Source organism: Eubalaena glacialis, chromosome 8 (assembly GCF_028564815.1).
Source record: "Eubalaena glacialis isolate mEubGla1 chromosome 8, mEubGla1.1.hap2.+ XY, whole genome shotgun sequence".
Lineage (NCBI taxonomy): Eukaryota > Metazoa > Chordata > Mammalia > Artiodactyla > Balaenidae > Eubalaena > Eubalaena glacialis.
Window position 1 is genome coordinate 9,145,999 of NC_083723.1, and position 12,128 is coordinate 9,158,126.

Below are 12,128 nucleotides of genomic sequence, written 5' to 3' on the forward strand. Positions count from 1 at the left end.
CTCCTCCTAGACACCTATCCTCCTCCTGGGGCAAGTATCCGTTTTCTACGTGGTCTCGCCGCTTCCCACCGCTGATCCACACGCTCTTTGTAAGAGCCTTGAAAGTGTAATTCCAAATTCAATCCTGGACCACTGGCGTCCTCTGTTGGTCACCTAGGGAAGGGGCGCGCAGACACAGTTGAAAAGACCCGCACGGAGCCGGCCCACCAGATTCACCGAGACCTCCCGGCGCAATTGTGCTCTCGGACTTCCCCCCACTAGTGCAAAGTGTTTACATTTCACAGATGAGCGAGAATCCCAAAGTCTCCGCTTCAACGCACCGCAGGAAACTTAGTACAGGAATACAAAGTGACCTGAAAAAATGATAGTGAAAGTCACCAATTTTAAGGACTTAGGTTATTAATCACGCTTCAGCAGTGCTGGCTTTATTGTTTTTTATATTCTTTTGTGGTGAATGTAAGCTCTATTTGAAAACAATGCCTAAAACAAAAACAGGCGTGATGTCAAATCTCTGACAAGCCCTGCTAAGGCCCCACTCGCCGCCGGCCCACTTTGCTAACCAGGTGCTTGCGTACAGACAGCAAGTGTGAGCCCTCACCGCTTTGAGAAGTTACGTGGAAAGGACGAAAACCACGTGCGCACCTGCAGATGCGCATTTGTGGAGGGAAGGTAGGTGCTAATGATAAAACCCCGAGTCCTCGGCTCCCCGAGACCCCGATGCGAATAGGGTATCCTCATTCAGAAATTCATCCCCCGACCCAAGGAATTAAATTTTGCAAAACTTTGCCAAGTACACACGGTGAAGAGCTGCGCTCACCAGTTTCCCTGACACCATCTCGCCACGGATCGACCTCAACCTGGGGCGCAAAGGGAGAAGGGCGGCTGCAACGGGGTGGGCAAGGTCGGGGGCGCTGGGGTGGCCTGGGGCGCCGGAGATGCCGGGGTGGCCGAGGTGCCTGGGTGGCCGGAGGCACCTGGGACGGCGGGGTGGTGGTGCTGCCGAGTTCCCGGGGACCGAGGGGTGGGGGGGTGTGGGGGGGGCGCCGGGCATGAGCGAGCGAAGCAGGTGCGCGGGCGGCCGCGCGCTACGCGCCCCCGCACTCCGCCAGGCCGCACAGGGCGAGGCGCGGGCCCGGGGAGCCGGGTCCGCGCCGGCCCGCCCCCGCCCCCCTCCCCGCAGACGGCGCGCCGTTCCGGGGCGTGTCCTCGGCCACCCGGCTTCTATATAGCGGCTGGCGCACCCAGGCCGCCCAGATGCGAGCGCGGCTGCTCCGCGCTGAGGATTGGGCTTCTCGTGCTACGCTCCCACATCCTCGCGCCGCTCGCTGTCGACCCGTCCCCGCGTCCCCCGGCCGGCCCAGCATCGGGCCCCCGCGACGGGTGCCATGCTACGGGCGCGCCCCGCGCTCTGGACTGCGGCTCTGACCGCGCTGGCGTTGCTCCACGGGCCGCCAGCGGCACGGGCCGGCGCGGGCGCTGCGGGCACCGGCCCCGTGGTGCGCTGCGAGCCGTGCGACGCGCGTGCCCTGGCCCAGTGCGCGCCGCCTCCTCCTGCGCCCCCGTGCGCCGAGCTTGTGCGCGAGCCGGGCTGCGGCTGCTGCCTGACGTGCGCGCTGCGCGAGGGTCAGCTTTGCGGCGTCTACACCGAGCGCTGCGGCTCCGGCCTCCGCTGCCAGCCGCCGCCCGGCGAGCCGCGCCCGCTACAAGCGCTGCTGGACGGCCGCGGGCTGTGCGCCAACGCCAGCGCCGCCGGCCGCCTGCGCGCCTACCTGCTGCCCGCAACGCCCGCGCCAGGTGAGCTACCCACGCCAGGTGCGCCGCCGAAGCGCGCCCCTCGGCCAAGGCCACAGGTGGTACCTCTGTGGAGACTTCGCTGCTCTTCCCACCCCAAGGGTTGTACGTGGGGAAGCTGAAGCCCCGCGAGGCGAGGGCGCTCGCCTGAGGGACCCTCCGCAACCGGCCCTCTACTCGCTCCGTTCTTTGAGTGCAGAGTTCTTGTAAATTGTAAAGCGCTTTCGGTGAAAATGGGTTATAGATTTCCTGGGCAGGGAGGGAGCGGATGCAGAGGTTAACGGTAAATGGAGAGATCCTGGACGGAGGAGGTTCTCAAGCCATTCATGCAGGCGCCGCGCCGAAACGTGGGCGTGTACTGTGCGGCCCCATTCCGGACCGCGACTTCTCTTTCCCACGAACGAAGAGCGAGCGTGTCCATGCCGAGGATGCTTGCGCGGCCGGGGGCGCAGGGAATGGGCCAGGGCGGATTTGGACGGGGAAGGTGGGCAGGGACGTTGTAGGAAATGGTACCTGGCTTTAAAAATACTGATTTACACAGACTTACGGTTTGCAAAGCAGTTTCAGGCCCGGGGGTGTCCCAAAAGCAGCGAGGTGGGAACCGGGTCGGACAACCTGACGTTCAGAAAGAAGTGGCTCTGGAGTTGGCAGGTGTTCCTCTAAATTTCAAGCATGCTTAGCCAGCCTCACTCAGGTATGAGAATGAAGTTCCCGCGTCGCTGAAGGCTAGGAGATAAAGCCCTCATCTCCAGCCACCAGCTGGACAGACCATCGTGAGCTAGCCCCCATCTGGGGCTAGAAGGATGGAAATCCCCTTATAATTTCCCTATCTGCAGATTTCCACTCCTAGGTGAGGCTATTTCCTTTCAAGACTCGTGGAAAGGTAAAATTACAACTGCCTAAAACATATACTGGCTTTAGTAGACAGAATTGCTGGATGCATTTGTCTCTCAGGGCAGTTGGGGCATTTGCTGTGTATGCACTTCATTGTTACCGTTCATTTTTGGATCTTCAGAAAGTGATCTTAGAAGTTTTTATAGATATTGTAACTTTTGGCTGGACTTTAATGGGAATTATGATTACTGTCGTAGTAGCTCCATAGTATAGGTTGATGTGGTTTATTATAAAATTATGAAAAGATCTAAGTGACTTCTAAAATCCACTTGGGGGGGGTAAATTTAAATAACAGTCAAAAGTTTAAGAAAATTATCTGTGGCTTAAATGGAACGGTTTTCTCTCCCTCTCTCAGCAGGCATTAGAAAGAAACCAAGGAAGTTTAAGAAATTACTCAGAGTTCTTGGAAAAGAAATGCAAATATATTCATTTACATATTCTTAGCATCCCCTTTGCCCCAGTACTTCCCTGAAAAAGAAAACAAAAAATAAAACTAAGATTAAAGGAAATTGAAACTAAATTCTACCAATTAAAAACTTACTCTGTCGGTTGCTGGGCTGGATGAATTTGTGCTTCTCCAAACACCAGACCCCTTGGGAACTTTGCAACTTCTCCTCCTCATGGAACTGTTGCTTTTCCCGGGTGAGGAAATCGAAACCCAGAGAGAACGGGGACTTCCCCAAACACCCCTGTGAGCGCACCTGCCCGAGATGCCTCCAGGAGAGAGCAGGGCTTCTGCAACCGAAGCAGAGTATCTTTCAGCCCTTCTCAACCCTCCAGAAGCATTCTCCAAGCCAGAGCTAGACATTTGTTCCTCGGAGCCTAGAGCCAGAGGCCTTGGCAGGCTTCCAGGCAGGTGAGCAGGCTGCCGCCTTGATGGGCCAGATCTCGGGAGGGTAGAGAACAGGTCAGCTGGAGCAGTGCGCTTGGCACCCCAGGTGTAGTAGATGCGGGATCAGATAGCGAACTGAGCCCCACCTGGGAGGGGGAGACATCAGGACTCTGCTCATCAGAGTGAAGCCATTCTATGACAGTTACCTGGCTGCATAGAACCAGGCAAGAGGAAGGGGCTCCCCACTGGCCCTTCTCCCTTAGCCGGCCCAAGTTCATCCTGGAAAAGGAACAGAGAGCATTCTGCTTCCATATCAGCTGCACATTTAGTCAGTATACTTCAAATCCCAGTGACGCTGTGGACATTCCAATATCAATAGCAAGTGTGTCTTCATTAGTTTGATTACAATCAGAGATCTGCAGGAAGTGGCTTCCTTTTCAGAGTGAAGCTCTTTGGCACAAAGGATTGTAAGCCTTGTTTGGTGATGTCCTCATCCCATTTGCTCCTGTGCAAACAAGGAAGGAAGGACTCACCCAGGACAGTGCCCCAGGATCCGCAGGGTCCGTGCAGCTCTTCTGGGTGTTCCAGACCCTGCACGGACAGTGAGAGATGTGACAGCGAGACCTATGAAACACTACCAAACATGCCTCATGAGTCCAGGGGCCTGAGGCAAAGGCGCTTTGTGGAGAATTCAGTTTCCCCATCTGAGCCCTTTGCCTGGTGGCACTTAGGAGGGGCTGGAATCAGAATCCCTGGGGCTTGCTGCCTCCCAGGTTTCTGTCATCGCCCCAGCGCTTCTGATTCAGCAGGGCCGGGCGGGGCAGGGGATGTGCTTGTCCACAAGTGCACACGTGGGAGGCCCGCACTGGGGCATCCCTGAGGGATTTCTGAGTGGGCCTCGGAGCCTTCCCTGGCTCGGGTCTGCCCCCTCCTGGTGGAGGATGAGAGGTACTTGAAAGCTGAGAGCATGAAAAGCATTTTTCTTCAGTGCACCTACTTTGTAATAGCACATGTCAGTTTTCATTTTTTATTATTATTTATTTTATTTTTGGGGGTTGTGTTGGGTCTTCGTTTCTGTGCGAGGGCTTTCTCTGGTTGCGGCGAGTGGGGGCTACTCTTCATTGCGGTGCGCGGGCCTCTCACTATCGCGGCCTCTCGTTGCGGAGCACAGGCTCCAGACGCGCAGGCTCAGTAGCTGTGGCTCACGGGCCTAGTCGCTCCGCGGCATGTGGGATCTTCCCAGACCAGGGCTCAAACCCGTATCCCCTGCATTGGCAGGCAGATTCTCAACCACTGCGCCATCAGGAAAGCCCTGCAGTTTTCATTTTTAAAAGATGCCTTCTTGAGACCGAGGGAGTACCTACCATTCACCATTAGTATTATGGAATAATACTTTACCAAGGTGTTTTTCCAAACTTACTCGGAATTGTTGAATCACATTTCCATTTGGTTCGGACTTGGTCAAAACGGTAAGATTTCGTCGTTAAATGTCAATGACCCTCAAGTCTGTGTCTCCCTTGTGTCTTTCAAGGAAATGGCAGCGAGTCAGAGGAAGACCACAGCATGGGGAGCACAGAGAACCAGGCCCTGACCGGCACGCACAGGGTGCCCGACTCCAAATTCCACCCCGTCCACACCAAGATGGACGTCATCAAGAAAGGACACGCCAAGGACAGCCAGCGCTACAAGGTCGACTATGAGTCTCAGAGCACAGACACCCAGAACTTCTCCTCCGAGTCCAAGCGGGAGACGGAATACGTGAGCGCTTTTCCTCTTGCTGATGGGGGTGGGGCTGCCCGGCCTGGGCATCTGGAGATCACAGGGTTGCCCTTTACTCAAGAGCCCCGGCAGTTATGCCGCTGGTCCTGCTGATTCAGCGGGCAGCCAAGAGCCCCTCCTTACAGAAGGGATATTGACCCTCCCCTATGGTAGAGGTCTCCTGAGAACCGCTGTGCTGCTCTCCAGGCCCCTGCAGGGCAGAGAGGTGTTCTCGCAAGAGGTGTTCACTTGGCCTCTGAGTGTCCTGGCCTGTGGGTCCCCGTCCCAGTTCTGTGCCTTGCTCTGGGGAATCACAAGAGAGACAGGGAGCCCTGGTTGGCAGCTGCGTGGGAACGGTGACAGCTAAGTCGGGCAAAAGACGCTCAGGAGCACATGGCCGGTTCCCTGGGCGTTGCAGGGTTTTGTCAGGCAGGGAGTTCCCAGGTAACCCGTGTTTTCTCCCCAGGGGCCCTGCCGCCGGGAAATGGAGGACACGCTGAACCATCTCAAGTTCCTGAATATGCTCAGCCCCAGGGGCATCCACATTCCCAACTGCGACAAGAAGGGCTTCTACAAGAAAAAGCAGGTGAGCGCTGCCCGCGCAGCTCCTTTCTCTCCCACCACCCGCTTATGCGGAGGAGAGACCAGCCCTCCACCAAGTCCTCTGGCTGCAGCCGTTGCTTCCAGTTCCTGCCACATCCACGACCTCTGAGGGGCTTCCTCTAAATCCCTAAATCCTGGTATCTTCCCACTGTCCGCTCCTCCCTCCCGACCCACAGAGCAATGCCAGGCCTCCCTGGAGCCCTTTACTAGCCATAGAGGGACCCAGACACGTTAGCACTGCACCGTGGAGGGATATTTTTATTAACTATTGTAGAGAATTTCCAAGAAGCCTGACGTGAGGTCCTATGGCAGGAAGTTTACCCTGAGGTCCCATGTTGGTCCCTTCCACACCCATGCCTTCTTGATGGTGACCCGCTGTAAAGGATCAGATACATTGTTATTTTAAGGCATAGTGAGTGTACCTCTGTAGATTTCAGATCACGCTCTGGGAGCATCTCAATGGACCTTCTAATTGGATGACTCCTACCTCAGTATCTACGGGATTAGTCACAGAACACAGGGCCATGTTCAAAGTGTTGGTGGGAGTGGCCTCGATTAGAGGGCCCCATCCTGTTCAGTGGCCACTGGTCTCTTTGCCTTTTCGTATATTTCTGTCAGTCACTTATTCAGCAAACTCACCCTTAGAAGGTACCATATACACAGTTCGGGGTGTGCTCTGAAAGACCCAAATGTGACAAGCACAGGGCAGATGGGACATTATCATTCCCCCCATTCAGCAGATAGACCTGTAGGACCAACTAGGTCCAATGTCCACCCCAGCGAGACCCTGAGGGACACAAAACCACCAGGACCCCTGCTTTCTTGGGGCACTCATACGTGTCCAACGTGCTCCCAGACACGCGCTGTGCACACAAGGCCTTGATCAGTTGTGCTTCCTCAGCACAGCAGAGGCCGTGCTGGGAAACCGTCCTGGGTGCTGACCCCCTGCCCCCCTCGTCAGGACCCCCCTCGGCGGGGCCTCCCCGGGGCTCACTGGATCATTTGTGTTCTGCCCACAGTGCCGCCCTTCCAAAGGAAGGAAGCGGGGCTTCTGCTGGTGCGTGGATAAGTACGGGCAGCCCCTCCCGGGCTTCGACGTGAAGGGGAAAGGGGACGTGCACTGCTACAGCATGGAGAGCAAGTAGACTGCGGCCACGTAAGCCCCGGGCACCGGTGGGATCGGGGGGGGGCGCGGGACCCAGCCTGGTGGGAGGGGCATCTATAGATCCCAGGGGCTGGCGACCCAGAAGCGGCACTGGCCTGGAGGACAGACCCACACGAGACAGGAGCCCTCAACCCGCCCAAACCAGAGCAGGAAAGAGGGTCTGTGGCCAGGTTGTCTTAGAGATACTTAGCCTCATTTTTTTTTAACTTTTTATTTTACATTAGAGTGTAGTTGATTAACAATGTTGTGTTAGTTTCAGGTGTACAACAGAGTGATTCAGTTATACACATACATGTATCTATTCTTTCACAAATTCTTTTCCCAGTTAGGTTGTTACAGAATATTGAGCAGAGTTCCCTGTGCTTTTACAGTAGGTCCTTGTTGGTTATCCATTTTAAATATGGCATTGCCTCGTTTTAAAGAACTTAGAACACTTAAACATTCATACACAACGTAAGATTTCCAAAGTTAAGCTTTTCCCCCCATGAGCCTGATGGTTCATTTATCTTCACATGTAAACTGTTTTCATCCAAAAGAACTTGTTAAAGGAGTGTGTTTCTAAAAGACGTGGCTTTTTCTTTCCAGTGAAATACATTCTGGCTATTCTGAGAGTCTATGATAAATAGCATGTTAATAAAGTTTATTTAAATCTAACATGAAAATGAAATTTCAGACCATCACGTGGAAGAACGAAATCATATTTAAAAATCTTTTTTCATAAATGAGAGAGCTATTGGGGGAAAAAAGATAAATGTATTTCATCGTCTCAAGACAAATTTAAGTAAACAGAAGAAACTGTCATTTTTAGTGATAAGTTCTGTTTCCTTGCAAGTTGGAAAAAATAATTGTAATTTTAGGATGATTATGTTAGTGAACACCGTGGGCGTCTCATGGTGTTCTCTGCTTTGTTAAAAAGTGTGGAATGAGCCTCCACCCTGCCAATTGCCTGGGTATCATGCCTGATGGTCCCAGCGTGGGCACTGAGCCCTTTTGATTTGGGGGGAGTTATTTCAATACATTCCTTTTTCTTTCTGTTTTAGTTCATGTGGAGCTCAAATATGCCTTATTTTGCACAAAAGACTGCCAAGGACATGATCAGCAGCTGGCCACAGCCTCGATTTCGATTTCTTTTTGTGGTGAATTGATTTTTTTTTTTTTTTAAACCAAAGTTTAGAAAGAGATGTTTGAAATGCCTAGTTTTCTTCCAAATGGTGAACTTGGCATCTTTCCACTTTCCAGTAGTCAGTGAAACGCAGTTTGATTCTTCTTGTTGCTTCCTATAAAAATACCTGTAAGCTCAAGCACGGCACGGCCGTAGCTCACACCGCCCTGGAACCCTCCCCACGTGTTTGCCGATGCAGCCAACCCTCCACTTCATGCCTTAGCGACGGTGTTGCTTATGTAGACGCGCGCTTCGTCCCCACATGTAAGATGAGACAAGGCCTCATCGAGAAGAGGAACGCCCTGCCCTCTGATGCCTGCACATCACGACGCACCCACCTGGAGCTACATCTTTGAAGCAAGGGCCAGGGTCCCTGGACCAAGAAGATATTTTGTATCTTCAAGGGACCTGCACTGCTTGGAAACTAGTGGAGAGAATAAGGTGGAATCTTGCACAAAAAAAATAATAATAATAATGACCAAGAATGTTCTAGGGAACTCTGGGAACCTACAGAGGTGGGGATTTCTGACCCTTCTTTGTCAGGCAGCTTCCTGAAGACACAGCCTTTGCTGAGGCCCCATGGGGCAGGGAGGCAGGGTGACAGCCAGAGGCATCACAAATAATAGCCTGGTTCTCCAATGACTGCAGAAAATAGTGTTTTCCCACTCAACAATTCAAGAGCAAGTGTATTCTTGAGGATAAGCTCCTTAAAGACAAAAGAGGTTTATTTTCATCTCTCCCCTTTTGTCCTCCTTGGCACAATGTAAAAAATAATGTTTCTATCTAACCTGGAAGATGAATAGCTTGTTGGGGAGCCGGTCGAGGACACTGGGAGAACACAGAGAATCCCCCTTGCTTGCTACACTTGGACTTCCTCCTTTTCTTTCTAAGTCACACGTACACGCAGAGAGAATACCCTCTTCATGACTGCTCACAGTGTATACGTCATCGTCCAAATATGATAGCACCTATACTAGATAGTCCTAGACGAACTGTAAGCAATGCTAGAGAATATAAACATGGCCACGACGGAGGGAGGGGGCTCGTGCCCAGGGTGCAGCCACTCTCCCTGAGGCCACCCTCCAGGTCTGGCAGGAGAGTGGGGAGGGGCCCTCAGCCGCCTCACTGCAGCCTCTGGTTGGATGCACGCTGCACACAGCCCTCCTGGAGAACACAAAGGGATCTCAAGATGTTCTGCCTACCTATTAGCTTTCCTTTATTTTTTTAATTAAGTTTTTGAGAAAAAAAAAAGGTATTTTTGAAAAGTTCGTCTTGCAATGTATTTATAAATAGTAAATAAAGTTTTTACCATAAAGAAATCCCCTTCCCCTTGTTAGTGACCGGTTCCGGGTTTTGTGTTACGAAATAATCCAGAGGGCAGTGATGTTCCGACTATAGTTGGAACTTTCCCTGCTTCCATCTCTGGCAAGAGAACCCAAGGAGCCAGCCTGCGGCCTTGCTGGCACCCGTCACGTCTGCAGTGAGCCTCCAGTTCTGGGCGGTCCTCCCAGGTTCACCAGCCCCAAGTACCGTGAGTCCGTAGCCACCATCCCCCAACGGCACAAAGAAATGAGTGATCTGGGCTCCCCACTCACCAGGGCCAACGCCATGCTGTTGCTATGGCAACCGCTTACCAGGGTCCAGCTAGCAAATAAATGCACTGGGAAATTACCAATCACGGGTACTGACGAGGGTGTCACGAAACGGGGCTTCAGTGATGAGGCAACCTGTCAAAGGCCATTTTCTCATATGGTCAAAAGTCCTTGAACCAACCATTCCTCTCCAGAAACGTATCCTAAAGGCACAATAGGGGATGTGCCCAGAGAGCAGGAGGATATTAAACTGAAATACATCCATAGAAAGGAATATGATGCCACCACTAAAATGTGTTTGCTGGTAATAATACAGAAAGATGCTCATGGTGGGGTAAAGGCAGAGCAAAATGCAATTATATTGCGTACACACACATACATGTGCACACACATAAAACTGAACAGAAAGGCACCAAAACGGTAACCTGGTTACACTGTGAATGTAGATAATGTCCTTATTTTATGTCTATTTCGTTACAGTTTCAACAACTTCCGTAGTGAACATGAATGGATTCCTTTTTATTTAGAAAAGTGTGCTGCTTCCGTGTGGCCCACTGCCCCGGGGGGAAGCATCTGCTTCCAAAGTTGGAGGGTGGGGTCTGCTCCCGTGAGCATCTCAGGCTCCCACTCCCACAGCTCGTCTCCACGGCCCAGCCGTACCCCCAAACCTCGGGGGTGGCCTGGCCGCCTCTCCCGGCCCCGCGTTCCACCAGCAATACGGTCTCCGGCTTTTGTCCTGGCATGGTCTGCACGCAGGGGACAGAACACGCAGGATCACTGCTCTTGCAGAGAAACACAGTAAACGAGGCGAGCCAGTGGGACTCGCGGCCCCTGGGAGATGAGTGTGCGGGAGAACAGAGGGGGACGCGGAACGTCCAGCGGCGTCCTTGCTGCTGTTTTCCCTACCCTTTGTTATTGACGTGGGTCCTTGGACTCTTTTTCAAGTAATAGAAATTGATAAGAGGCCAGATGAGAAATTCAGGCTGGGGCCCCTGCGGCAGGACAGCGAGTGAGGACAAGTAACCGGTGCCCTTGCCCGCTCCCCAAGGCACGGGTGAGCTGGTCCCTTAACTGGGCTGAGAGTGGGGGCCGATGGGTGGGTCGGGCTGGAGGGGTGGCTTCGGTGATCTGCGCACCCCCTTGGTGGTGCTGTGTGCGGGGATCATGTGCAGCACCCTGCTTTTGCTCCTGGCACCAGAGAAAGGGAGGCTGGTTTGTGGCCTTTTTGTATCTTATTGTTCATACTTGCCCCCCAACTGCGCATGCGTGCAGTTATTTTTAGTCCCTTAGAGTTTCTTTGTATTCTTTTGCTGGAGGAGACATTTGAGCAGGTGCAAGCCCTGCAGCAAAGTGTCCCCGGTCCCAGGTCCCAGCCTGTCTCACTTTCTTCTTTTTTAGTGTACCTCCGCGTTTTTTTAATGGACTCACAATGTCTGTCTCAGGGTAAAACTTATCATAACCTCTTTACCATTCTCAGCATCGGACCTGAGAACCTGTATGTCCCCTTTTTAATATTAAAAAGCCTGCAGTGAATGTTCTTTTGTTGTTATTGTTGTTGGCGGGTGGGGGGGGAGGCACACTTTTGGGTTTTTGTTTAATTTGGAAAAGCTAGTGAAGGAAGGCCTAGCTGAGAGGGGACAGGGGTGCAGTGAGGGAGCAGGCCCTCGGAGCCCGAGCGGGGAGCCACCCGGTGTCCCTGTCAGAGGCAGGAGGAGGAGGGGGTGGATGGGGGGGGATGGAGCTGCAGCCGGAGAGGGGGCAGGTCGGGACCCCAGAGCCCTGGCATTTGTGCTGAGTGAATGGGGGGCTGGGAGGCTGCAGAGGGGGGGTGACCTGGTTGAGCTGTGACAGGCTCGTCCAGCGGGTCCACAGAAGCCAAGGCCTGGGAGGCCTCCACCTGGAGACGGTGTGGGTGAGACCAGCGCTGCCCTGGGGGGCTGAGGTGTGGCCCAGTCAGCGCGTATTTTGCAGAGAAGGCATGGACTGGATGTGAGGGTGAGAAGGTGGAGGTAGAATGTCAGGAGTGACAGCGGGTCTGAGCAACTAAAGCAGCATTGCCACTGAAGACGCAAACAGGAGAAGACAGTCTGGGGGGGACTCGGGACCTCTGTACAAGTTCAGGTTGAGAGGCACATCAGACGAGCCCCGGAAACACCGCAGGCACCTCCAGTAAGGTGGCTGTGGATTCCTGAAGGAGAATTTCAAGTTCATTGGAAACAGTGAAGCCCCTGGGGAGACAGATGGCAGCCAAAGATGATTTTAAGGGGGTGGGGCAGGAGGCAGCCGGCAGTACTGCAGCATAAACCAAAGGGACAGGCTGCTGTGGCCCTG

At 53.4% G+C, this 12,128-nt stretch overlaps 1 protein-coding gene across 1 annotated transcript; it reads left to right on the top strand.

Annotated features, from left to right (window-relative positions):
* The first annotated feature begins 1,247 nt into the window (after positions 1–1,247).
* IGFBP3 (insulin like growth factor binding protein 3) lies at positions 1,248–9,524 on the top strand. The gene is made up of 5 exons (XM_061198355.1): positions 1,248–1,794; positions 5,049–5,275; positions 5,742–5,861; positions 6,898–7,034; positions 8,084–9,524. The coding sequence occupies exons 1-4, from the start codon at positions 1,386–1,388 to the stop codon at positions 7,021–7,023; spliced, it is 882 nt and encodes a 293-aa protein (XP_061054338.1). The 5' UTR covers positions 1,248–1,385; the 3' UTR covers positions 7,024–7,034; positions 8,084–9,524.
* Positions 9,525–12,128: the final 2,604 nt, after the last annotated feature.